Below are 26,638 nucleotides of genomic sequence, written 5' to 3'. Positions count from 1 at the left end.
CTGAAAGATGATCCTTTACTCTCACAGATCTTGGGAGACAGACCTGTCCTCGCTTACAGACAACCCCCCAACCTAAAGCAAATACTCACCAGCAACCACACATCACTGAACAAAACCACTAACCCAGGAACCTATCCTTGTAACAAACCCCGATGCCAACTCTGTCCACATATCTATTCAAGTGACATCATTATAGGACCTAATCACATCAGCCATACCATCAGGGACTCGTTCACCTGCACATCTACCAATGTGATATATGCCATCATGTGCCAGCAATGCCCCTCTGCCATGTACATTGGCCAAACTGGACAGTCTCTATGCAAAAGAATTAATGGACACAAATCTGACATCAGGAATCAAAATACTCAAAAACCAGTGGGAGAACACTTTAACCTGTCTGGTCATTCAGTGACAGACCTGCGGGTGGCTATATTACAACAGAAAAACTTCAAAAACAGACTCCAAAGAGAGACTGCTGAGCTAGAATTGATATGCAAACTAGACACAATCAACTCCGGTTTGAATAAGGACTGGGAATGGCTGAGCCATTACAAACATTGACTCTATCTCCCCTTGTAAGTATTCTCACACTTATTATCAAACTGTCTGTACTGGGCTAGCTTGATTATCACTTCAAAAGTTTTTTTTCTCTTAATTAATTGGCCTCTCAGAGTTGGTAAGACAACTCCCACCTGTTTATGCTCTCTGTATGTGTGTATATATATCTCCTCAATATATGTTCCATTCTATATGCATCCGAAGAAGTGGGCTGTAGTCCACGAAAGCTTATGCTCTAATAAATTTGTTAGTCTCTAAGGTGCCACAAGTACTCCTGTTCTTCTTTTCGCGGATACAGACTAACACGGCTGTTACTCTGAAACTCTCTCTCACTTTTCTCCCCTTTGACAATGGATTAATGGACAGACAGCAGGTGTAGCAAGCAGTAACACTAGGAGATGTACACCTCTACCCCGATATAATGCGACCAATATAACACGAATTCAGATATAACGCGGTAAAGCAGTGCTCCGGGGGGGTGGGGCTTCGCACTCCGGTGGATCAAAGCAAGTTCGATATAACGCGGTTTCACCTATAATGTGGTAAGATTTTTTGGCTCACGAGGACAGTGTTATATCAGAGTAGAGGTGTATTTACCTTCTTGTGCTGCTAGCAGGTCTTTAGACAGCAAAAAGAGGTAATCTGAGAAGCAGAGAGGTCAACTGATACATGTAAAGGAGCAGAGAGATGCCCATGTTGCCATCTTACACACCTTGAAAATCAATGCTTCAATGCACACTGTCCATGAAGCAGAGCCTTCTCTAGCCAAATGTCATCTCTCAAACTCAGAACAAGACATCCTGGTGATCTTGATCACAGACCACAAGAACACACCCTTCAACCCTTCTAGCAATAATGATTTTGGATGCTACTTCGCCAGAAAGATAAAACTTGAGTACAAGTTTAACATCCAAGAAGTGCAGCTCATCACATAGTAGCGGGGAATACCCAGGTTTGGACAGAAAGGAGAATAAATTCCAGACAAAGCTGAAAACCTACCTTTCTAGCAAGAACTGAAGGTATGTAAGAGAGAATCTGATACTTAAAGTCACTCACTTGTCAGGCCACTGTCACTGCAATAAGAAAGGCCATCGAAATTTGCCCTAAGCATGCAAAAATGGTTGTGTCAGAATCTGCAAGATGAAGTACACTCCCCCTGAGGGACTCTCAGATCAATCACTGGTCTTTCAGACCCTACTTGAACACTGACCGAAGGAAATTCAAAGCCCATTGGATGTGCTGCAATAGGGAGGATACAAACACAAAACCTAAGAGGTGAGTGCTATGGTAGAAAGGCCACTGAGTACACTGCAGAGATCCCTCTGCTGTGAGAGGGATAGTGCAACACAATGCACTTGTAGAGAAATGGGGAGGGACAAATGAACCCCACAAGAAAATAAAAATTCCACTGAACCTATGATTGCCTAGGCTCGCTAACCAACGCAGAAAAATTGAGGAAAAAGGTGCCACTGAAGAGTGGCAGGGGAAATTAACCTTGCCCAGTGACACAGAAATAGAAGTGCTGGCTTCTGCACTCCCAGCTTGGTGAGGGAAGGTAGAGACTGCAGAGCTAGCAAAGGACTTATAAATGGGTCCCTAGGCTGTGGAGTGCTTAAGAGATTTTATACAAGCAGCCAGAGCCTTGGTTTTACATCTCAAGAAGGAGCAGAGGCAGGAGAAATATTTGCTAGAGCAGGACTTACTAGCAGAGAGATCCACTGAGACACTTCAGATCCTCCAGAAGTGTGGAGGAAGAAAGTTGGAGTGACTATGGAGCAGAGCTGCAAGTCCAGGTCTAGTTTAATTATATTTTCTCTGTGTATTCAAAAATTATACCTGCTTAGAAAATAGGTTTTGACCCCCCCCCTTTTTTTTTTTTTAAGTGAAAGGATGTGATTTCACAGACATGTATTTTTTAAATATTTAATCTTTACTGGCATTCAACATACCATCACTTGCTGTCACTACTAGTTCATGTTGACATAAGTCATCATCAGAGTTCCCCCACACTATATTGGACACTCTCAGAAGTCACAAATCTATTGTAGTAGACACCAGCTTACCAGTTACACCTTAGGATCACCACAAAATGCTGAGAAAAGAAGAGAAGTTTGTACACAAAATATCTAAATTATTTGAACAGCACAAATCTGTTTTCTCCTGCCAATCGCTAGTGCAGGCATGGATAGATCACTAAGGATGAGAAGTGTGCTACCCCAAACTTGCCAACTGAAAGATTTTTTTTTTTTTAAATCAACATACTACTCTTATGTGATGTCTCCAGCTCATGCCTTAAATTTCCTTTACTCATGCCAACTTATACCAACTGGTTGAGAGACACTGTTTGTCATCTACTTCCACAACAGCACTGGGCACCAGCTATTTGTCTCCACTTCTCAAGAATAAATTAAAATATATCTTCCATTTCTTAAACAAGGTACTTATGCAATCACATAATTAACAGCACTGATATTCAATCAATCAGTGCTCCTACTCATGCAACCTCAAGACCTTTAGAGTCACATGGTCAGTACACTCAAATCAATACATTATTTTTAGTAGCAACTAGACACCTCAAGCAGAACCCCATTGTACTACAAATATGAAATAAAAAGCTAGTACTACCCCAATGAGTTTACAACCTGGTGTTTGGTAAGACACAAAAGGTGGGAGAAACAAACAGATGGAAGAATAGGGTACTGGTGAAACATGCATATTTTGTACCATAAGCAGTACTCACTGACCACCTGCTACCTACCACAGTCACAGGGGGTTTAACAGCATCAAGACAGAACAAACTGAAAGAGGGATTTGGGAGAAGATAAGGGAATTGCTTTACTGATTTTTTTTCTGCAAATTTTCCCCATGCTTCAGGGACAGCACATGCAGAACAACTAAGGTGTCTGAGAGACTGCCATTGGTGGGTGGTAAGAGCTAAGAAGGTTGTTGAGGTGAAGAGGGCATTTAGTGCTGCAGTGAGCTAACTGGGCAGCTAGATAGGGAGGGACTAAACTGTAACATGTCTTAACAAATACAGATGACAAGCTTCTGTTTGATGCAATGGAGAAGGAGGAGCTAACATAAGGTGATTTGGTCAGAACTATGAGCCATAATGATCTTAGCAGCTGCATTTCGAATGGATTTGAGGGGAACATCATCACAGTAGTCCAGGTCAGAGAAGATAATGATGCAATCGTCAGGACAAGATGACAACAGCCTGGATAATAATTTTGGTGATGTGATCAGAGAAAAGGCCTCATAGCCGATATGGGTATAGAAAGAAGGCTGAATCAAAGATTACAGACTCAAATAGCTGAGAGAATGATGGTGGTGTCCACAATGATGGAAAAAGAGTGGAAATTCCAGGACTCTGAGGCAAAGATCAGGATCTTTGCTTTGGCCATGCTAAATTTAAGTTCATAGCTGGATATCCATGAGGAGGTGTCAAAGAAACAGGCCAAGATATTGTTTGGGGCACAATTAGACAGCTTGAAGTGGAGAGGTAGACTTGTGAGAAAAAAAATGAAGCCATATTAAATCAATTTTTATGTGGATTTCTATACCTCTGCTTCAAAGAGTTTTTGAGAAATACTAAGGGACATAGTTTACCAAGAAAAAACATTAACTGGGAATGAAAATATGGGTAGCTAGCTAAAGTGCTGCACCCAATAATTTAACAGTAAATAGATACCACAATTCAATGAAACTGGTTACTCTTTTGAGGATTCTAGGGTGAAATCCTGGCTTCACTGAAATTAAAGGCAAAACTTCTATTGACTTCCACAGGACCAGTATTTTACCCTAATATTCAGAAGATGCCACCTTAACTTTTTTCCTGCTGTCACATCCCCATATTAAAACAAAAAAGTCAGTTAACCACTACGATAAACATACATGCTGAGCAACCAAGTAATTTTATTTCTGTAGAACTCATCTTTCTTCACCATGTCCACTCACTGTTTGTTACTGCCACGGTTTTGTCATGCCTAAATTTATACTTTAAGCTCCTTGGGGCTGGGACCATGTTTTCCTGTTTATTCTGCAAAGTATATAGCACTCCACCGCTAGTACACAATAGTCACAAGAATAGTTTACTTATCAATCACATTCTCTTCAAGACCACCCAGGAGACAAACGTAAAAGAACACTGTTAGGTTATATACTGTATTTTATTAAAAAATAATTTTCCTTACTTGTATTAGAGACAGCGCAGGTAGCAACTCTTATAATTAAGGTTGCCCAACTCTTCTCATTATAAAACTGTTTTCCGTTGTTTATAGCTTTAACAAACTTTAACCATTTAGGATAAAATTTTCCATGCCAGATGTGCACCTCAAGAGGAATTTTTCTGTTTTTCTTTTTTTGAAAATTTCAGCATAGATTGTTATGCCATTTCTGGGGGCACCAACTTTTTTTGCCCATGTTAATGAAGAGTTGTAACTTTTTTTGTTTGTTTGTTTTTAAGAAGTTCTAGTGCCTCCGTGTTTTGGAGCAGGGACTTGAAATTTAGCAGAGGCATCACTCTAGTGTCGAAGATGTGCCTTTTGCTGTTCCTGTGGGAAAATGTCAAGTTATGAGACCTCTGAAAAAATGTCAATTTGCACATTATCAGCAGAGGTTTCTTACCTTGGCATCTAAATCTCCGAAGATTTCCTCCTCATTAAGCATGCTGTAGCCCCTCAGAGTCTGACCAGACTGCACTGTATCATAATGCATAAGCATAATGGAGCTGAATTAAGATTGCATGCCATTTCTTAACTTTGGAGTGCTTGACTTTACAACCTTAAAATGCTTTTAATGTAGATTTTTAACGTAATTATTAATAATGCCTTAGAGTAAAACAAAGAATTTTTAAAATATAATATAATCAATATTTTTCTGTTTATCTTTTGTACTTCATTTAGCTTAGAAAATGAAAACAGACTAGCCAGTTTAAAGGGAGTTTCATTTTCTGATTTAAATGGACTAACAGTGATTTAAACTGATTTGTGGAAATGCTTCTGTTACAACCATGAAGCATCAGTGTTCAAGCAGTAGTGCTTCTTGCTGGTTGTAGGCCAATCTAGGACTCTAGTAAGGATTTTCAGTAGATTGTTCATTTGTTTTTTGACAAACGAACCTTAAAGAAACAAGTACCTTTCTGTACAGCTGTTTTATGTCTTTGTTGAGCATTTCTTTGCAGTAAATTCAACTGTGATAGAATTTGTGGGTGTAATAGGGTGGCCTTTAAGAGCAGGAAGCCTGAAGCTAGTCAGACCCATACAATTATCCCTGAACTATTAGGAAAGGAATAGAAAATAAGACTGAAAATCATAATGCCACTATATAAATTCATATAGTGGAACTGGAAAAGGTTCAGAGAAGGGCAACAAAGATGATCAAAGGTATGGAGTGGCTTCCATATAAGTAGATCCCTACCAAATTCATGGTCCATTTTGGTCAATTTCACAGTCATAGAATTTTTAAAATAATAAATTTCATGATTTCAGCTATTTAAATCTAAAATTTCATGGTGTTACAATTTTAAGGATCCTGACCCATAAAGGAGTTGGGGGGTGGGGAGGGTCACAAGGTTAATGTAGGGGACGTGGGGTACTGCTACCCTTACTTTCTCAACCATAGGATGGCTGTTCCGTGAACAGGAACTGCTGGAAAGAGATGGATTCCACCCAACAAACAACATGAAGAGCTTCTTGGTAAGTATTTTTTTTTTAAGTTACCTTGACAAGAGGACTGGAAGTTGGGGGGGGGGGGGAGAGTAGATGGAAAAATTACAGTAGGATCATAGGAGGAATCTGCTCAACATCTTAGATTTCTATATAACAAATGCAAGGAGTATGGGGAATGACCAGGAAGAACTGGAAGGCTTGGTACACAGCAAAATTATGACATAATTGGCATCAGAGATTTGGTGAAACAAATCCCATGACTGGAATATTGACATAGTGGGATATAGCTTATTCAGGAAGGGTAGGAAAGGGAAAAATATCAAGAATATATAAATTTGTTCTGAGGTTCAGAAGGATGAGAGAGGCAGACCAGTGGAAAGTCTCTGGGTGAAGATAAAAGGGGAAAAAACAGGGGCAACACCATGGACCACCAAATCAGGAGGTGGAGATAGATGAGGCATTTCTAGAACAAATAAATATCCAAAACACAAGACCTGGTAGTAATGGGGGATTTTAACTATGCAGACATCTGTTGGAAAAGTAATATGGCATTCCCATAACATTCTCGTAAGCAAAGTAGGTAAATGTGATCTAGATGAAATTACCATAAGGGGGGGGGGGTGTGCAAAATTGGATAAAAAACTAGAGTCAATAAGTAATTATCAATAGTTCGTTGTCAAACTGGGAAGACATATCTAGTGGAGTCCTACAAGAGTCTGTCTTGTGTCAACTACTAATCAATATTTTCATTAATGACTTGGATAAGGGAGTGGAGGGCGTGTTTATAAAATATGCCAAAGGTTGCCAAACTGGCTCGTGAGCCAGTTGCGGCTCTTTTATAGTTAAAGTGCGGCTCTCGGAGCCTCCCACGTTTCCCACATTTCCACCTACCAGACTGGAGACGGGGGGGTGCGGGAGCTCAGGACATCTGCTTTGCAGCGGGGTGGTAGGGTAGGGGCTTCTGCCCAGAAAGGAGGGGGGGTCTTGGGGCTTCAGCTCCACAGGGTGTGCCTGCCAGGGCTCGGGGCTTCAGCAGGGACAGGGTTGAAACCCTGAGCCCGAGCAGGCACCTCCTGAAGTGCTGAAGGCCCAACTCCCGGCAGGCGCGCCCCAGCTCTCAAACTTCTGAAGATTGTTGTACGCGGCTGGGCACATCAGTAAATTTGGCAACCCCTGAAATATGCATATGACACCAAGCTGTGAGGGTTGCTAGCACTTTGGAGGACAGGATTCAAGTTCAAAATGACCTTGACAAACTGAAGAATTGATCTGAAATCAACAAAATTAAATTCAATAAAGATAAATGCAAAGTACTACACTTAAGGAGGAAAAATCAAATGCCCAAATAGAAAAACAGGGACATAACTGTCTAGGGGGTAATACTGCAGACAACGATCTGGCAATTATAATGGATCACAAATTCAACATGAACCAATAATGTGATGCAGTTGCCAAAAAGGCTAATATCATTCTGGGATGTATTAAGAGAAGTGTCATATGTAAGACATGAGAGGTAACTGTTCCATACTTCTTGACACTGGTGAGGTCTCAGCTGGGGTACTGTGTCCAGTTTTTGCTGCTAAACTTTAAGAAAGATGTGGACAAATTGGAGTCCAGAGAAGAGCAACAAAATGATAAAAGGTTTAGAAAACATGACCAATTAGGAAAGGTTAAAAAAATTAGGCATGACTTGAAAAAAAGACAACTGAGAGGGGACCTCATAGTCTTCAAATATATAAGAGATATTGTAAAGAGAATGTCATCAATTGTTCTCCCTGTCCACTGAAGGTAGCAGAAGTAGTAATAACAGCTTAATCTGCAGCAAGAAAAATGTAGGTTAGATATTAGGAAAAAAATTCTAATTAGAAGGATAGTTAAGTGCTAGATTTCAGAGTAGCAGCCGTGTTAGTCTGTATCCGCAAAAAGAACAGGAGTACTTGTGGCACCTTAGAGACTAACAAATTTATTAGAGCATAAGCTTTCGTGGACTACAGAAGTGGGCTGTAGTCCACGAAAGCTTATGCTGTAATAAATTTGTTAGTCTCTAAGGTGCCACAAGTACTCCTGTTCTTTAAGTGCTAGAGTACTTTACCAAGGGAGGTTGTAGAATCCCCATTGTTGGAGGTTTTTAAGAACAGGTGGAAAGATACCTGTCAGGAATGGGCTGGGTGTAATTGGTCCTGCCTCAGCACAGAGGGATGGATTAGATGACCTCTCAAAATCCCTACATTTTTATGATTAAAATCACTGATTTAAATCAATCCACCCTAAAACTAACTATTTATTTCCATTGTCCAAGAAAATCAAAGAATAGATGTCTGAGATCCTCTTTCTTTCTCTCAAAGGCAAAGCTGGTATCTGAGCCAGTTCTACATAGTCAGTGCATCAGTGAGGTTTGAGGGTGGGCCAAGCTATGGACATCAAGCACACAGTTATGTAAATCCAGCGTCCATAAATCACCACCTGAGAGATGTGAAGAACTGAGGCCTTTATTTCAGCCTAAGACTTCAAATAGCTGCTACGCTTCTCCTATGTCCTGCCTGCAATTTGGAGGTGGATTTCATCCCCCAGCTCCCATAGAGATCTACACACAAAGTCTGTTTATTTTGGCTTTGTGCAGGAACAGGGCATGTGAATTTCATCTTTTCTGCACTGTATTTCTGACAGAAGCCATTTCTTGGCTAAATATCATGGATTTTACACAATTTTAAAAAGAGCCAGTGATATTATTCTGCCTACAACCTTGTCCATTACTTACAGTATCTTTTTCCATACTAGCTGTATACATGGGCAACAGGACACATTCAATCTCAACTGTGTATTTGACACCTCCACCATAAATTAACTTCGGAAAGTCTCTGACTAAATAATCAAGTGCAAGTCCAGCATATTCAAGAAAAATGTAAGTACTGAATTACATGTGGTTTGGCCAGAAAATCCAACTTGAGGTATTTATGGCATTTTATTCTATTTTTTATTGTAAAGTACATTTAAAGCTGCCTTCCACCACATTTTCTAATTAGCTAACCCTGGCATTGGACATGCCAATTGCAAGTTTGTAATACAAGACTCCAAAATCAGGTGTGTAGTCACAGTGCTAAAGTAGTGTTTCTCTACAGTGGTGATGCCTTTGAAGGAAATCCTGTGTTAATGGTAATATGTTGGAATATCTGCAACTCCACCCATGCTGAGGAGCTATATTATACCTTTTGTCGGCATGGGCAATGAACAGGCAATCACCTTTTTTTTTTTAAATAAAAAAAAACCCTAAAACTGCAGACAAATTTGACTCAGTCAACAGGGCTGAGTCAAATATATATACACCTCTACCCCAATATAACGCTGTTCTCGGGAGCCAAAAAATCTTACCGCGTTATATTGAACTTGCTTTGATCCGCCGGCGTGCACAGCCCCACCCCCTCGGAGCACTGCTTTACCACGTTATATCCAAATTCGTGTTATATCGGGGTTGAGGTGTATATTAGATCTAATGCGACATAAATGTTTCCAAGCAGGAGGGGAAACAGCATTTTGTCCAATTCGTATCTGACTAGTACAAAGGACTATCAGAAGTCTCTCATATCTCTAACCAAATATCATCTAACCAGATGCACTTTGTAACTGTGGTAAATATAACTGGATATGCTGGCTGCTTAACACATAACAAGGATGAAATTTTTGCAGGTAACATGAAGTATCACTTTCTCTTATACAACTGAGACAACTCCTAAAGAGACACAAAACTGTTCATTTTAGCTGCCTGATAAATAATGTTTAGGACACCTTTTTTGCCAGATTATGCATAAAAGTAAGATCCTAATATAACTATCTGAAATAAAAGTATAACAAAATGAAAATCTTAACATTTCAAATCTAATGTTGAAACATCTGGAAAAAACCTGAAGATCAGCAAAATGTAGAGTCTTCTCCTTAATTCTGAGGAATTCTCCTGAGCTTGCATTTTACCTCAATAATTGTGTCAACATTCAGTCAATTTAGGAATTTGCTATCCAACATACGAAATAAAAGCTTAAAACATTACTAACAAAACTAGCAGCTGCATTATTTTAAACCGAAGGTATTTTCCCTAGAACAGGAAGTCTATCTTTTTACAAACTGGCACTGTGTAAATTGCTAAAAACTGTCAATAAACCCTTTTGAAGAGAAGTCTATCAATCAGGATATTGTTTTCAAGAAAAAAAATCTGTTCGTCAAAGCATCCGCTAATCTATTTTTCCATTTGGACAAAGAACAAGTCTTGTTCCCAGCTGCCAGCAATTCCAAACCTCTACAAGTTGGCTAATTTGTTCAAATATTAATATACATCTCTTTCCCATAATTAGGCATCTGTCATTGAATTTTTGTCTTGTCTGGAAATGCAGATTGCACACAACCAATAATGTTTAAATCTAGAAAAGCAGAGCTACATTTCAAATTCATATATTCCTGTTCCTCTAATTCCTATATAAATACAGGAAAGCTGCCGCTACAAATCTATCAGTTGAAAAGCGTGGCAGTCCTACAGGATGAAGTTCGGGAACTCATGGGACCTGCCAAGTTCCAGCATCATCTTTGACTCCCTCTGTGAAAGAAGAAAATCTCTATGGCTTCTTTAAAAGCTAAGAAAACAGTTCCTTGAACATTTGTATACTTACCTTTTTTAAACCATTAAAAAATTACCACTACAGTCTCAGAAAAAAATGGCAACCATAAGGAGTGTCAGCAGGACTTTGCAAGCTCACAAGCCACATTTAGAACGATGGCGTGCTCTTGTCCTATGGTCCCATGGCTATGCTATCCAGCTACAGCTTTATAGTCTATTTTTATCCCAGACTGAATACCACAATAAATTTGCCATTGAAAAGGAGCCTCCAGCCTTCTTTTGAAGCATCTGTCATTAAAAATATAAGGGAAATGTTGAAATGTAAATGATGGAATGGCCGTAATACTTCTGTCCCACCAGTTTTAAGAGAGTCTTATAGGTTAGGAAGTTCAAAAACTTTCCAACAGGTATTTAATTCTCCATGTCTAATTAACAAAGAGTGCTATAGAGGGGAAAAAGCCTCAAATCATTCAGAGAACTTAAAGTATAAGATACACAAGCGGCTCATCATCACATTCAGATACCACAGTGATGGGCACATTAGAACTACTTATATTAGACAGATAGATCATGTCAGTTAAGGGGATATTTATGCAAACAGTGAACTGTGAAAGTTTCAAAGAAGCTCTTACTTTAGAAACCTATGCATCACTGCTGGCTTCCAGATCCAAAGTTGCAACATAATGTAACAACATACCTTACAGAGGTTATACTGCTGATGAGCCTCTCAGATTGATCCGACAAGTCTGATGGAAGCAGTAGTTCAACTGGCTGCAGGCGCAAAACTCGACTCTCTAATTCTAAGCGAGATGAGGAGTCCTGAAAACTGTCAAAAACCACTTCCCCTGTACTGGGTTGGACTGCCTGTCACACACAAAAATATATAAACAGAGTGTTCACCCTGCCATTGACAAACATCGTATTTTGCTATGGCAGCAGAATCCAAAATGAGTCACTTTTGCTTGCTTCTGAGTGTGCACAACAATTTTTGAGTATCTACCAGCAGGCACATGTAAAGCTCAGAGACTAGTTTTGGTTAGTCAACCGTTAAGGTTTTAAAAAATCAGCATGGAAATTTCGCACACACTTAATGGTGTGTTACACAAAAACAATGACTCCACCAGTCCCGCAATTTCTTGGTGACATTGGAAAATTAAAAATAAGTACATATTTCAAATGTAGAGAACATAGATCCTATCCTAACAATTTTGAAAGCCCAAATGTTAGACTAAACAGGATGATAATGATGTCTTAAAATATGTTAAGAAGTTTTAATAGCACTGGTTCATTTTACATGTCATTGCCACTATTAAGGGGCAATGCAAATCCACCTAATTGAAAATTATGGAATTTAGACAGGATTCTCCCTAAAAATGAGATGTCTTTCTAAAATGTGCTTTTACAACTGAGGAGGGACAAGGTGGTTGAGGTAATATCTTTTATTGGTCCAACTTCTGTTGGTGAGAGAGACAAGCTTTTCAGCGAATCTCTCTCTACTATCTTCAGACTGACACAGTACACCACCACTTATAACTGGGATATATACACAATGGGGTGGTCAGATATCACAATGATAAGTACAATAAAAAAAAACATATAAATAAAATGAATGAATGAACTATCAGTAGACAGAGTGTCAGTTCTCATTTAAGTCACTATTTTCCCAGTTATATAGTTCTCATTTCAGAATCTCCAAGGAAAATCAGAAGTTAAAGTCTAAGAAGACTGTGAATCTCTCATTCCTAACTTCTGTGAAGGAAGAGCAATTTACTGAGGAAACAGGTGCAGTCAGCAACAAGTGTAAGCGTTTTGAACCCTTACGAGGGATAACATTTTAAACATAATTTACAAAACATATTTTAACTCTAACATTGTATTTTTTTTGTATTTGTATAAAACACTGTTTTCAAGCAATTATGCATGAGTAAAAGTGCTATGCCTTGTATACCTGATATATAAATCAGGCTAATCAACTCAAGTGTTTCTGATTATTTTTTATATAAAATGTCTCATTCAATTCACAACTGAATTGAAAGATATAAATACCATTCATTAAAAACTTTGCATTATGTCTTATAAACACCATTACTGTCAGGGGAGACAATCACAAAGGAATTTTAAAACACGGAGATAAATCACAAAATAAGCCCTAACCACTAACTCAGATTCCTCAAGGAAGACAACTTACCATTATGCCTATGACAACATCCCCTTTCTTCTTGTCTCTTAAGCTTTCTTTATTTTCACAGATACAAAGAAGATAGTTATCGGAGACATCAGCTGTTATTTCTTCAACATCTACAGGATCATCTAGCTTCAGCAAGGGGTTCACATTTGATAAATATTAAAAAAAATAACAAATAGTTCGCATGGATAAAACCAGCCGTGGTTGTTGAAAACAATTTTTTTTCTGGGATAAACATATTACCCAGCACAAACACCAACTTGACAGAGGACAGCCTCCTTCCTACATAAAACTGACTCAGGTGCTGTGATACTGGTCAATTTCAAATCCCTGACAGCACCAAAATCAAAGTCAGTGGTGACCTTAGGCCCTGCCCCCTGACAAAGCCCCACAGTGTATGCATACATCTCATCTCAACAAAACACCAGTCTTTATACTAAGTCTGCAGTCTTCCATTCAAACAATAGCAGGCTGCTGCAGATACTAAATTCCCTACTGTCTTTGTGCTATCCCTGCTCAGTAAGTAGCACTTTGACTAAGTAGCCTACTAGCCAGCTTGTAAAACTTGTGCAATTGACAATAAAGAGCAAAATCTGCTGATGAGTATCACAGGCCAGGAAGCTAGGACCTGATGTCGTAGCAAGTCTGCAATGGGGACCACCAGTGTCCTAGCAGTAGCAGTGGAGAGCAAAAGATCACCTGCATTTATTTATTCCATTCAAACCACGCACGGTGTTAGTCATTCAGTATTGTTCCTCACTCCACTGGCTTTTACCTGAGCCTTCCAACACATTTCAAGAGTAACTAGAGTCACACTGGTGTCTCTGGCAAAAAAACACCAACAATAGTATTTTATTATAATGCCCTTGCTCCATTAAACAATTGCGCAGCAAGTTGCTTCCCTGATTTGTGGGTTTTAACTTCTAGTACCCCTTTCCCTAACTGCAGTTTTAGGATGACCTAATCAAGAAATAAATAGAAGATGTGTTTTGTTTTGTCTCTTGTCTCCCTCCTGGCACACAGGACCTCATAAAGAGGGCAAGTGTACCAAACCTGAAGAGTGGTTTTATAAAGCTAGCAGGAAGTAGATAGGACAATGGGTTTAGTCACAAGAAGAGGGAAGTGGATGAGACCACACATCTTACATTGTATAGGGCTAGCTCATCCTGATTTAGTGAGTTCAAGTCAAGTCAATTTTCTTCTTTAGCATTAAGTACCTAATAACTACTTAGTGTGAAAAATTTAAAATAGCCTGTGGGTGCTGGTTGGGGATGGTCACAAAAAACAAAGAAATGGACAAAGTAAAAGGTAGAAAGAAATAGCTGAGCTAGTCAAAAGCCATTTTTAATTCATTTTGATAGCCTATTTCAGTTACAAGAATTAAGGGCAGGCTAACCAATGTTAGATTTTTCATAGCCCATTGGGCTTTAGATTCAGGCTCACCTCATTTTGTATGAAACACTGTTGTTACAGTGTCAATAGTACTTCTCCCCTCTTTCATTATTAGGCCATAGGACCCACTTGTGTTGGATTTAATTATGTTTAGAGGTGGATACAATTAAAACAAAGTGCTGACTCCAGACTCTTAATCCTTCCCCCTTTCAAGACCTCTAATTAAGAATTACTAATGCTACACCTACCAACTGGTCAAAAAGCTGGTCAGGACATCGCCAAAGGCACAGCATAAACCCTAACAGTCCGTTTTCTCATTTGAAAAAAAATGAACTGTGGGACAATGTAATCTCTGTTATACTGCAACACACTTAAAAACCTGAGAGATTTCATTCTTCATGAAATCTGGATGAAGTCCACAGCCTACTTTTGAGTATCATTAGCCTTGTCTTAACAGAACAACAAACCGATCAGAAATCTTATTTGCTGCTGCCATAGATTTCCTTTTATATTAAGTGTTGGCCACTAAATATACACCAGTATAAGGGATTTACAATTTGACTTTTTTATTTTTATTTTGTCATATAAGTAATTCCCCCCTGGGCTATGCAAACAGAAAATTTTGCTCTCATGTTTACTGCATACCCAAAAATATTAAAGGTTAAGGTGAGGAAGCCCTTGATTCTCAAAGTCTCATTTCTAGAAACAAAATTCCTGATGCTGATTTCCAGAGGTTGATTTTTTTTTTAAACTACTGGAACTGGATGCACTGTCATTTCCAAAAAGTGTTCCAATAATGCAATCCCGCAATAGATTCCGATGCTATTGCAAAACATCTGAAACGCACAAATATTGACAGTTTTAACATTTCACCATCCTCTATTTCCCAGTCCTATTGAATAATTTCTGCTGTAAATACAGAAGTGACAACAGGTGCAATACAGCCAGAACATTCCCAATGCAGAGGGAAAAAAACAGTCAGCACTTCTCACCCACTCCCATTACTTAACAGGAACATGCTCTCTTATACTGAAGGACTATGGCAAGAAATCTCAAACACACACAACTCATACTGAACACTGCATAACACAGAGCACAATGAAGGTTAGTCTAAAAGCAAAATAATTAACACATAAAAAAAGATATCTTCTCCAATAAGTGTAGATTTGGTATAGAGAGCAGTCAGTTTTCGAGTAAATAGAGAGCTTTTATTTTCTCCAGCTGCCTTCAGTGCTGCAGTTTCCATTTGTTTTACAACTCCCACCTATAATATACACAAATAGAAAATGTTAACTGATGAATGAAAAAAGGATAACCAACTTTAAACAACAAAAATTTAATTTAAGCGATCCACCTATTAAACCATAATGTGCTTGTGAGTGGAGAAGGGCTAGAACCAGCCCTACTAATTCAGCCCATCAAGTATGACAGAATTGCAGCTTACCTGCAACTTCCTTTCTCCTCTTGCCCTTACTGTCCCACATTCTATACTGAAACAACTCAGCTTAGAAGTTGATCACCTGTCACCTGCTGCAACAATTCTTTCACTGTAGATAGTAAAGTTCACCAGAACATCAGGCAATAAGAGGTACAAAAAAGACTCACATGAGCATGAAGGGGAAAGGAAGGGAAAGAGATTAGCAACAGAGAGATTAACAACAGAGAGATTAAAACAGTAGGAAAGAAGAGAGGAAAAAATATGGGTTGGGAAGAAAAAAAAGGAGGAAAACAGAAAGGAGAGAGAGAGAGAGATGGAGAAAGTGCTTTCTGTCCTACTTTCTATCACTCATTGACAGGCAGAATTGCTTCCAGAAAAGTTAAATGGACTCTGAAATATTGTGAGATCAACAGAGGAGGCCTAAATCAACATAACTAAAAATCATAAAAATTCCAAGACATTGCATATAGAAAGCATTGAATGAAAGGGAGTTTGTCATGTGTTTTTCCAGTCAAATATTAAAAGGTTTCATATTTTATATCTTTCAAAAAAGTGAGACAACATCCATATGACATCAACAAATTATTTCGGTAAGGAATGAGACTATTTTGGTTTTAACAATATCTAATTAAATCCAAAAATGACCTTATATCCTTTTGCTACAAGTCGCCGTACATGAACAAATAGTCTGTGAGTCGGTATACTGGCAGTCATAAAATTGTGATCCTGATGACAGTAAATGTTTAGCTCCTTTGCTGCAATCTGCAAAGTATGAAAAAAATAAATCAGTCAACAATTCAGGTCACGCTTACTTCACATTCCCTGTCTAGCTTCCTTGATAACTATGATAGAGTTGTGTGAATACAAACTTGTCAAAAAGCAATACTGGAAATCAGCTATTAACCAAAACTATGGCGGTGTGTTGTGGAATGCTAAGCAGAAGAACTGAAGTACTAGAAGACTAAGCATGAAGCAAGAGTTCACAGTCTCAGCATCCTAACCAGAACAAAGGACTCCACTCCCACAGGCTTTACTTGTCAACTTATCAGGATGGATAAAAATCAATTATTCTTTTAAAAAAAAATAAAATTATTTTGATTTAAACTGTTTTTTTTTAATTTTAAATTAAAAACATTTTCTGTTTTAAAATAAACCCATTTAAAATTAAAATTGAAAATACAACAGGCTACATTCAAGACCTAAAATTACTATAATCTATTTTAATTATTTTAATTAAATACAAAAAATAAGCGGTACCTATTTGCTGCTGAAGTTTTAAAGATCATCAAACCACTGAACTGATCAAAGTCACTGGCTAAGCACCTGGAACCAGAGTTAGCTGAAGTGCTAAATGAGTTTTTGACAGCAGCGGCATCTTCTGCAGGTGCAGAAGGAATATTTTCTTCATTCTTATTTAACTAGTTCAGTTAAATGACCAGTTCATTCCAAGTCAAAAAAACAATCAGAAGTTGAAAAAAGCAGGAAAGCTTGTTTTCTTCTTATAATCATTGAATAACAAAAGCTAGGTTTGAAAGGATGAGATCTACTAGTCTTGAAAGAATAGTTCAATTTACTAAATACAGATAATACTTCCTTTGTTTAATAAATCAGTTAGCTTTAAATGCAAAACATGTTTTGATTAACTCCACTAAACTTTTTTTTAATGTATCCAGTACATTAAGGGAGTTTTATTGAACTAATAAAAACAATTTGAAAATACTAGTGCACTTTAATTGAATTTTAATTTCTACAGAGTGCTTGACTCAAAACACAACCAAAAAATTAATTATCTAGTAAAGAAGAAATGCATCATTCACCATTTTTTTGCATAATAAAAAAAATAAAAATTAGAATCTGAATAAATGTATGTTAAGTTATATAACTGCTTAAATAAATATGTGCTGATATCGTGTATCCATTCTGATTAACAAAAGGAAGTACCAAATTTAGTTGGCTATAATTAGTTGCAATCAACCTGTTTAAATGGTTACCAACCAATGAGAATGAACCTTTCTTTACAAAAGGTAGCTAAAAAGTACAGAAGCAAAACAAGATTAAAATTGTTAATTTAAATCAAGTGTTTCCTGCTTAAAAATATGTTTTAAATCAGTGATTGAAACCACTGACTTAAATCAATCCACCCTGCAACTGATACCTTGAATGAATACCAAGGGCCAAAGAGTTCCCATTGAAGTCCAGTATAAGAAGGCAGTGTAAGGGTACATCTACACTACAGCGGGGAGTCGATTTAAGATACGCAAATTCAGCTACGTGAATAGCGTAGCTGAATTCGACGTATTACAGCCGACTTACCCCGTTGTGAGGACGGCGGCAAAATCGACTTCTGCCGCTTTTTGTCGGCGGCGCTTACTACCACCTCCGCTGGTGGAGTTAGAGCGCCGATTCGGGGATCGATTGTCGCGTCCCGACGGGACGCGATAAATCGATCCCCGAGAGGTCGATTTCTACCCGCCGATTCAGGCGGGTAGTATAGACCAGGCCTAAGTTATGTTACCTTGATAAGCCTAAATAACTATCTAGCCCAGGGGTCGGCAACATTTGGCACGTGGCTCGCCAGGGTAAGCGGCGCGGGTGAGGGATGTGCTGGCCGCAGCTTCCCGCCGCCCCCATTGGCCCGGGATGGCGAACCGCGGCCAGTGGGGGCCGCTATCGGCCGAACCTGCCACGTCAACAGGTAAATAAACTGGCCCAGCCCCCCAGGGTGCTTACCCTGGCGAGCCGCATGCCAAACATTGCCAACCCCAATCTAGCCCTTGAAACTGCATTTCCTCAGTAGCATCCAAGCACCCTCACATGAATAAAATCACAACAGCTGCTAGAAACATGACATTACACAACAACTCAGACATTTTTCTTTCCAGATGCCAGCCCTGTGTTCTGGACAAGCAGATGGGTTTTAATCAACCTGAATGGGCTTCAGGACAGTAAATCTGCTAGCAAATTGACAGACCAAATACCCAGAACAAAGACAACTGGAAAAATGAAGCCTCCAATGGCTAAGCAAAAGTAATTTTCCCTTTGCTCCTAATTATATATGGAAATAGCTCAGAACAAAGGCTAAATCAGTATTAATGATTTAGAGAGATGAGAGAAAGGATGTTTATTGGCCATTTTGTAGTTTGCAGACATGTAAGCCATGTTCCTTTGAAATTTTTACCTGTTCATATAGATTACAGTTGTGCAGATAAAGCACCAGATACAATTTCATACCCAATTGTGTCAAACATCCCCTATTAATTTCTATATAGCCCTCTATTAATGAGGGTAGTCGCTATTTGCACAAATATATGCAATTAGGGCACTTGGACATTGCATTTTTCAGAAGAAATCATCAGGTTACAGTCAAGCTAAATATTTTTATTCTGATCATTAGTTCTATACCATAATACAGTTCACCCTTAATTTCTTCAGTTTAACTTTGGTAAACAAGGTAATGTTATTGTAGTATTTAATATTTGCTAATTTGTCAATACTTCAAATAGGGAATACTGTAAATATTGATGTACCTTTTATGTGGTACAAAGACAATTTGTAATGGACACCTTTAGATTTAAAGAGGGCAGATCTTTTGAATCTTGATTCCAAGTGTTAGAAAAAGTTTTTTAAATTGAGGTTATCAATGACAGTGGCCCTACACACAATGTAACAAAGTAATATAAGGTGAGCAACAGTAAGTGCTCTTGGTAAAAGTTACTTACCTCTGCATCTTCTCCAAAGAATCTATACTTATATCCACATTCCACGCACAAAATAGCATCTTTATACTGTTCTTTCATTTCTATGAACTGGAGTTCTAGTGGAGTGTATATGCTTTTGGTTCTTTTATTAAGGAGGTTTGTATTAGAAATATTTTGAGAGCCTTCAAAACTCTTACATGATGCTGAAAATTGATTAAGACTAAAGCATGACTGTTCCTGTGAACAAAAGAGGTATTACAATAATTATGGAGGAACACTCAATTACTGAATACTTAAATTACACTTTTAAAAACATACAGTTCCAGCATCCAGAACTGGCTGTCATACAACTGTACTGAATATATTGAAGCATTATTTCAGGTTAAAATAACAATTCTGTACCTGTCAGCTAGTGCAATATATATGCATAAACAATAGCCCAATAAACTTAGAACAGAGATCATGAAAGGAAAACAAAGGATAGAAAGGGAATAAAGAAAAGTTTTGTGACTGATCACGACTGCACACACTCAATCCCACTCCACACAATCACCTTCCAAGAGGTCATCAATTGGCCTCTTCTTCTTCCATCAGTTCTCCATGTAATCAAAATATAAGTGTCAAATCTTATCAAATTTGGTATCTTTCCTTCAACCAAAAATGCAAGTTAACTGATATAAAGTGGGCAAAATAAGTATGGAAGATAATACAGAAGTGCAGGAAGAAAAGCTCTCCTCTGCTGAACAATAACCAGCCAATCCATGAAAAGCAGCACATCAAACAAGCCGTTATGTGCCTTGGCCTCTAAATCCCCAATCCCACAATCTGATCCACGCAAGAGATTCTTGTGCCCATATGGAGGCCAATAGAAATCAACGAGGCACCAGGCTGATACAAGGTTCTCCTACTTCAATCAGATTGCAGGACCAGGGCTCAAATACTTAGCAAGTACTCCTATTATTGCCTGTTTTGAGAGCACAGGGACCCTATATTCAACTATTTGGTTACTGTGCAGATATCATTTCGAAGTTTTTTCAATATAAGCCTATCTCCAAAATACGTTCTGGTCTAACCACATCTTCCCCATTGGGGAACATTATAGAGTATTATAACACCTTGAATCCCGCTGGGATACGTTACATTCCAGTAATAATTTTGTACTAGTTTCTATGTGAGGAAATTATGAGAATTCTTGCAATCCTTATTATAACACCTGAACTGAACAAGAACTCAGCTGGAAGTCACATTGGAAAGGATGTGTATGTGAATGCAAATAATCTCACCAACCTCCAAAGTACAGGCTGTTACCACCATTTTCTATATTCTAATCTTTAAACATTTCTTATTTAAAACAAATTTCATTAAAACTTCAGAGTGGCAACCGTGTTAGTCTGTATCAGCAAAAAGAACTAAATTTGAAAGTCTCTAAGGTGCCACAAGTACTCCTCGTTCTTTTTATTAAAACTTCAGTTGCACTGTTTAAGAATGTCACTGAAGACTATCAAACGCTGTTTTGCTTACTGTGTTAAGAGTTCAGTAAAATGTTAGAATATGAATGTCAGATTCTATCATTGGTACAGTACTGCATAATTTCATGTTGCATTCTGTCACACTTAAGAAAAACCCAATAACAAAGCCTGTATTTTAAACATAAAAAGCACTCCAAACTGCACTATAATTCAATGATTCCTGGAACATACCTTCTCACTGATCTGAGAACCTGTGTCCTGACAATGAAGAGCACTATTTATTTCCAGGGTTCCTTCCACAAAAGTCGGACATTTTTTCAAGTGCACAGATTGACTCCCTCGTAAAGTATCCACCTGGACTCTGTTACATGGGTGCTTTGAATCACTGCAGAATTCTCTCAGTTTGTTTAATGTTTTCACACATATGCAGGGCCTGGCACATTTCTTAGGCTCTTCTTCATTAGTAAAAATACGCAAGGAAAATGTATTAGCAAATTACCTTACAATTAAGATTTCAATGAGATTGACATCAAAGATGAGAAAGACAAGATAGATAATATCTTTTATGGGAACAACTTCTGTTGGTGGAAGATAAAAGCTTTTGAGCTACACAGAGCTCTTCTTCAGGTCTGGGGAAGGATGGATAGTGTCCGTGCTAAATATTAATTGGGACAGGTGGTTAAGCAAAAGGAGTAATGCATGTTGCAGGCAGTCACTTGAAATGAAGTGGACAACTGGGAGTAGATTGTTCTGTGTAAAGGGTCTGGAGTAGATTGTTCTGCGCAAATGGTCTGGAGTGGGCAATTAAAGGGTACCAGGCAGTGTGCTGCATTACAAAAGAAGGCACTCAGTATCTTATTCAACCTCATTAATCTAGCATAAATATTCATCTAAATAACTAGAATAATAAAACAGAGTAACTATTTGTGTAACTGTAGTAAAGATTACATTCACATTAACATTAAACCATAATCAGTCTAAAACAACTAATATTTACATAGCTACATAAAGAAACAGGGTTAACTTAAAAATCACACTTCTGACAATTTTTAATCTACTCTTGCTACAATTAACACCTACCTGAGGGCTGGTCTACACTAAAAGCTTGCATGGGTATAGCTATGTCTTTCAGGGGTGTAAAAAAATCTATACTTGTGAGAGATGTAGCTATGCCAACCTAACCCCAGTGTGGACAGCTCTAGGTCAATGGAAGAAGTCTTCCATCAGCCTAGTTACTTGCCTCTCTGGAAGGTGGATTAACTACAGTGACAGGAGAACCCCTCCTGCAGCTGTAGTGAGTATCTACAATGAAGTGCTACAGCAGCACAGCTGCATTTGTGCCACTGTAGCGTTTTAAGTGCAGAAATAGCCTTAGTGCTGCTGTAGCACATCAGCGTAGGTAATCCACCTCCCAGAGAGGCTGTAGCTAGGTCAACAGAAGAATTTTTCCACTGACCTAGCGCGGTCTACAACAGGGATTGGGCTGGCTTAACTACATCACACAGGAATGTGTCTTTTTCACACCCCTGAATGATGTAGCTGGGTCGACTTAACTTTTTAGTGTCAACCAGGCCTTAGATAATGTCTTGAAAGACATTAGAGAGAAAAAAATTTCCAGTTTGCTTATTTTGTGAATGCAACAGAACTTTGTGTATAATCAGCTTCACTATTTCCCCTGTATAATCTGGGAGGTCCAGGTCCACAAAGAGACTACATTCAGGCATCTAGAAAATCAGTGGAACAACAAAGAAATCACAAAGCCTGAGCTAGGTGCCTAGCCTCCTTAGACAATGAATGGGGAGAGACAGGCACCTAAGAAAGAGATCCACAAAAACCAACATACTAGGTGGGGAGCCACCTAAGGGAGATGCCAAAGAAAGGGGTGTCCAGGCTGCCAGGACACAATAGTCTTTGGAGCCAAGAGACTGGATCTCCCACCTCCCACATGAATGCCCTAACCACAGGGCTACAAAAGCATTCTCAGTCACACACTTATCGAAAGAGGAACAGCTGCAACAGAGGAGACTGAAGAATACTCTGACAGGAGTCTCCTATAGCACAGCAGTTAGGGAATTCTCCTGAGAGGTGGGAGATGCACGTTCAAATCCTCTCTCCCCCTCAGACAGAGAAAGGAATTGTATCCGAGTGCTCTAACCAGTGGGCTAAGTTATATGCAGTGGTGAAAGTAAGCCAGTACGGTGTACCAGTAAGAGCCAGTACGCCGTGTCGGACCACGGCTTCCCCAGGCTGGCAATTTAAAGGGCCAGGGGCTCCGGCAGCTACGGGGAGCCCCGGGCCCTTTAAAGCGCTGCCCGAGACCCACTCCCAGAGCCACAGGGCAGTGGCGGCAGGGCTCTGTTGGTGATTTAAAGGGCCCGGAGCTCCGCTGCAGTAGCCGGAGCCCCTGGGCCTTTAAATCTTGAATTAAAGGCCCTGCCTCTTCCGGTTGAAGCCACGCCCCCTGCTCAGGACTCTGGCGTACCGGTAAGTCCTTTAAGTTACTTTCACCCCTGGTTATCTGGGATGCTCCTCCTCCATCTGGATTTTTGAATGGGGCCCAGTCAAGTACACATACTCAGAGCACACCTACTGGACCATGCTCTGCAGGAATATCTATCCTCCCCTGATATGAGAATCACATTGCCTAGAATGGGCAGCAGTGCACAAGCCCACAAGCAGAAACATAGGCATCTAGGGAACTTTTACAGCAAAAATGTAGGCGCTGACCGAGTTTAGGCTTCTATAGGATTAGGTGGCAGCTGAGTGGGGGTTTTGTGGATTGTAAAAGTGCCTAAATCTAGGTTTTGGGTGCGTAAATACCTTTTTGGATCTGGGCCTTAGCTTCCCCTGTTTGTGTGTATCTCACACAGAAGGCAAAAAAATGCTTTTATTTTATTTTTAATAGAGCAAAGTAATTGCAAAGCTACAAAATCAGTAGGGGATCTGAGGCCAGTGTACCATCTGAAACTACTTTAGCTACTTATTTTTTAAACACGCTATATTTCAAGTTGATAGTACGTCTCGACATTTTTTCACTCTTATTTCTGATGTACTTTCAAGCTCTATAAAAGTGCTGTTCCACATCAATACAGTCCCTTTCTATTTTGAAAAGGATTCTTTCCTCAAAATCTTTAATGGCGTTAATGAAACGGCCTTGTTTTTTTTAACCAACATTAATTTGTTAGTTAAATGCTTGGTGTAGAAAGAGAACACAACTTTTTTCTTAAATTAGTTTCAACATAATTAGCAGCTATGATTTCTCAACAACTAATGGCACTTTAAAATATATACATTGAATTCAAAAGCCAGTTCCTAAGCCAGGGGTCTCAAACTCAAATGACCATGAGGGGCACATGAGGACTAGTACATTGGCCTGAGGACCGCATTACTGACACCTCCCTCCCCTGCCACCCTCGGCCCCGCCCCCACTCCACCCCTTCCATGAGGCCCCACCCCTGCCCTGCATCTTCCCACCCCTTCCCTGCCCCCATTCCAACCCCTTCCCCGAAATCCCCACCCCAACTCTGCGCCCTCCCTGTCCCCAAGGGGTGCCGGAGGGGTGTCGGGTGTGGTGGGGGCTCAGGGCAGGGAGTTGGGGTGTGGGGTGCAGGAGGGGTGAGGGATACAGCAAGGGGTCAGGGTGCGGCAGGGGACTCAGAGCAGGGGGTTGGGGTGCAAGAGGATGCAGGAGGAGTGCGGGGTGAAGCAGGGGGTCAGGGTGCAGGGGGTTCAGCTACAGGAGGGATTTGGGGGGCAGTATCTGGCCCTGCGCGTACTGGGGGCAGGGCAGGCTCCCTGCCTGCCTACCTGCCCTGCCCCCGCAAGAGGCTGGAACGTGGGAAAGGCGGGGGCGGAGGGGCTGTGTGTTTCTGTTGCTTGAGGCACCGCCGCCAGCAGCTCCCACTGGCCACGGTTCCCTGTTCCCGGCCAGTTGGAGCTGCTGGGGGTGCTGCCTAAAGCAACAGCCACACACAGCTCCTCCGCCCCCCCTTCCCCACGTTCCAGCCTCTTCCCGGAGCTGGGCAGGGCAGGGCAGGGCAGGGCAGGCAGCATGCCCTGCTCCCAGTGCGCGTCCAGCCAGAGCCACTCTGGTAAACACTGGGGGAGGGTAAGGGGGCTGCGAGGGGCTCGCGGGCCGCAGAAAATCACCCCGCGGGCTTGAGACCCCTGTCCTAAACTATATGACAATGTAATTTTAACTTTTGACAATTAATAACTTTTACTCAGTTTCAGTGCCTGCAAGTTTTTGTTTACAATGAACTCACCAACGTCAAGAATCTTCACTGCATCATGGCCTTCCTTTCTATTAGTTTGTACTGGTTTTGTCCTCTTTTTACTAGGTTCATTGTTTTCAACAGCTCTTCTCTTATTTCTGCCAGACTTAGAAGTCTAAAATATTAATTTTTTAAAAGTTAGTTTATTTTCTTCCCTTGTCATATGCTGGAAGAATGAAAAATAGACACCCAAAGAACAAACTTTATCTCTGCACAATAAAGTAAAAACACCAATTTAATTTTCTACATAACACTTAGAATTCTTTGCTATTTTACTATTAACATTTACATACATAACAATTTACATATTAGCTAATTGTATATGTATGTATACAATGATTTTTATAATTGGCTAGATTTCTTCCAAACAGATTAAAAAATTAGTTAATCTTGGGGGAATTCTGTGCCACTGCATGTGCACATAATGAATGAGCCGCACATAATTTTAATTTTTTTACACAGAAAAAAGCTGGTCAGAAAGTTGCTGCAGTTTTGCCTTTTGCCCACCAGAGGGTGCTGTGGTGCTAGAACAGAGCAGCAGCTCCTGGCCAGCTACGGAAAAGAAAAAAACTGCCTTCTTCACAGTGCCTGTCGGGCCAGGTCAGGAGACAGGGGCTAGGGGGTCACAGATGGGTTCATACAGGCTTGTGGGGGAAGACAGATTGGGGCAGAGGCTGATTGGGAGTGGAGGTGCAGAGCCACAGGGGGAAGGGAGGTGCAGGCCACATGGGAGAAGGGGGATGGCTGAGTGAGATCACAGAGACACACAGGAACAGGGGAGGGAGTGCAGACCCACATGGGGATGGGGGAGTGGGTGTCTGAGTGGGACACATGTGAACAGGGTGTACAAGGACACATGGGGGGGGGGGGGAGGGGGGGGTGAGTGGGGGGGGGGGGGGGGGGGGCAGGGGTGTCTGAGTGGGGGTGGAGGAGCACATGAGGACAGGAGCAGATGTACCTGACTGAATGGGAGAGGCTAAGGGTCAGCCAGGGTCTGCATGGGGAAAGCTCCCTAACTATCCCTCCCTGCCCCCTCTCCCCAAAAAACCTGTTCCATAGTTTTCCTACCCATACCCAACAACCCTCCAAGTTCACTCCCAGGCTCCTTCCCAGCAATTACTTCCATCTCCCTCAGCTCCTCCATTACGCCTGACTCCCCCAAGTTTTTGCACTGCTTCTGCAGGGTGCAGGAAATACGGTTCTGTATTGTAGTTTAAATTAATTATTACTCAGAGTTCTGTATTAATATGCCTAGAGGAATCTATTTGTTAAAAAACATTTCCTGAATCTTTTTTTGTTGTCTTTATTGTTACAGACATACTTGCTGACAGGTATTATGAAATAATGAC

At 40.1% G+C, this 26,638-nt stretch overlaps 1 protein-coding gene across 1 annotated transcript in view; it reads right to left on the bottom strand.

Moving 5' to 3' along the window:
* MSH3 (mutS homolog 3) overlaps positions 1-26,638 on the bottom strand; it is a 204,560-nt gene that overhangs the window by 171,820 nt on the left and 6,102 nt on the right. Inside the window, exons 2-8 of the mRNA XM_034774101.1 lie at positions 25,281-25,404; positions 21,247-21,470; positions 19,568-19,783; positions 16,494-16,610; positions 15,557-15,674; positions 13,022-13,167; positions 11,531-11,697 (exon numbers count right to left, since the gene is read on the bottom strand). Coding sequence (XP_034629992.1) covers positions 11,531-11,697; positions 13,022-13,167; positions 15,557-15,674; positions 16,494-16,610; positions 19,568-19,783; positions 21,247-21,470; positions 25,281-25,404 — 1,112 coding nt within the window. The remainder of the gene's footprint in view (positions 1-11,530; positions 11,698-13,021; positions 13,168-15,556; positions 15,675-16,493; positions 16,611-19,567; positions 19,784-21,246; positions 21,471-25,280; positions 25,405-26,638) is intronic.

The sequence above is a fragment of the Trachemys scripta genome, chromosome 6 (assembly GCF_013100865.1).
Source record: "Trachemys scripta elegans isolate TJP31775 chromosome 6, CAS_Tse_1.0, whole genome shotgun sequence".
Lineage (NCBI taxonomy): Eukaryota > Metazoa > Chordata > Testudines > Emydidae > Trachemys > Trachemys scripta.
The sequence above is the reverse complement of the archived record's forward strand: the minus strand, read 5'-3'. Positions and strand labels throughout refer to the sequence as shown.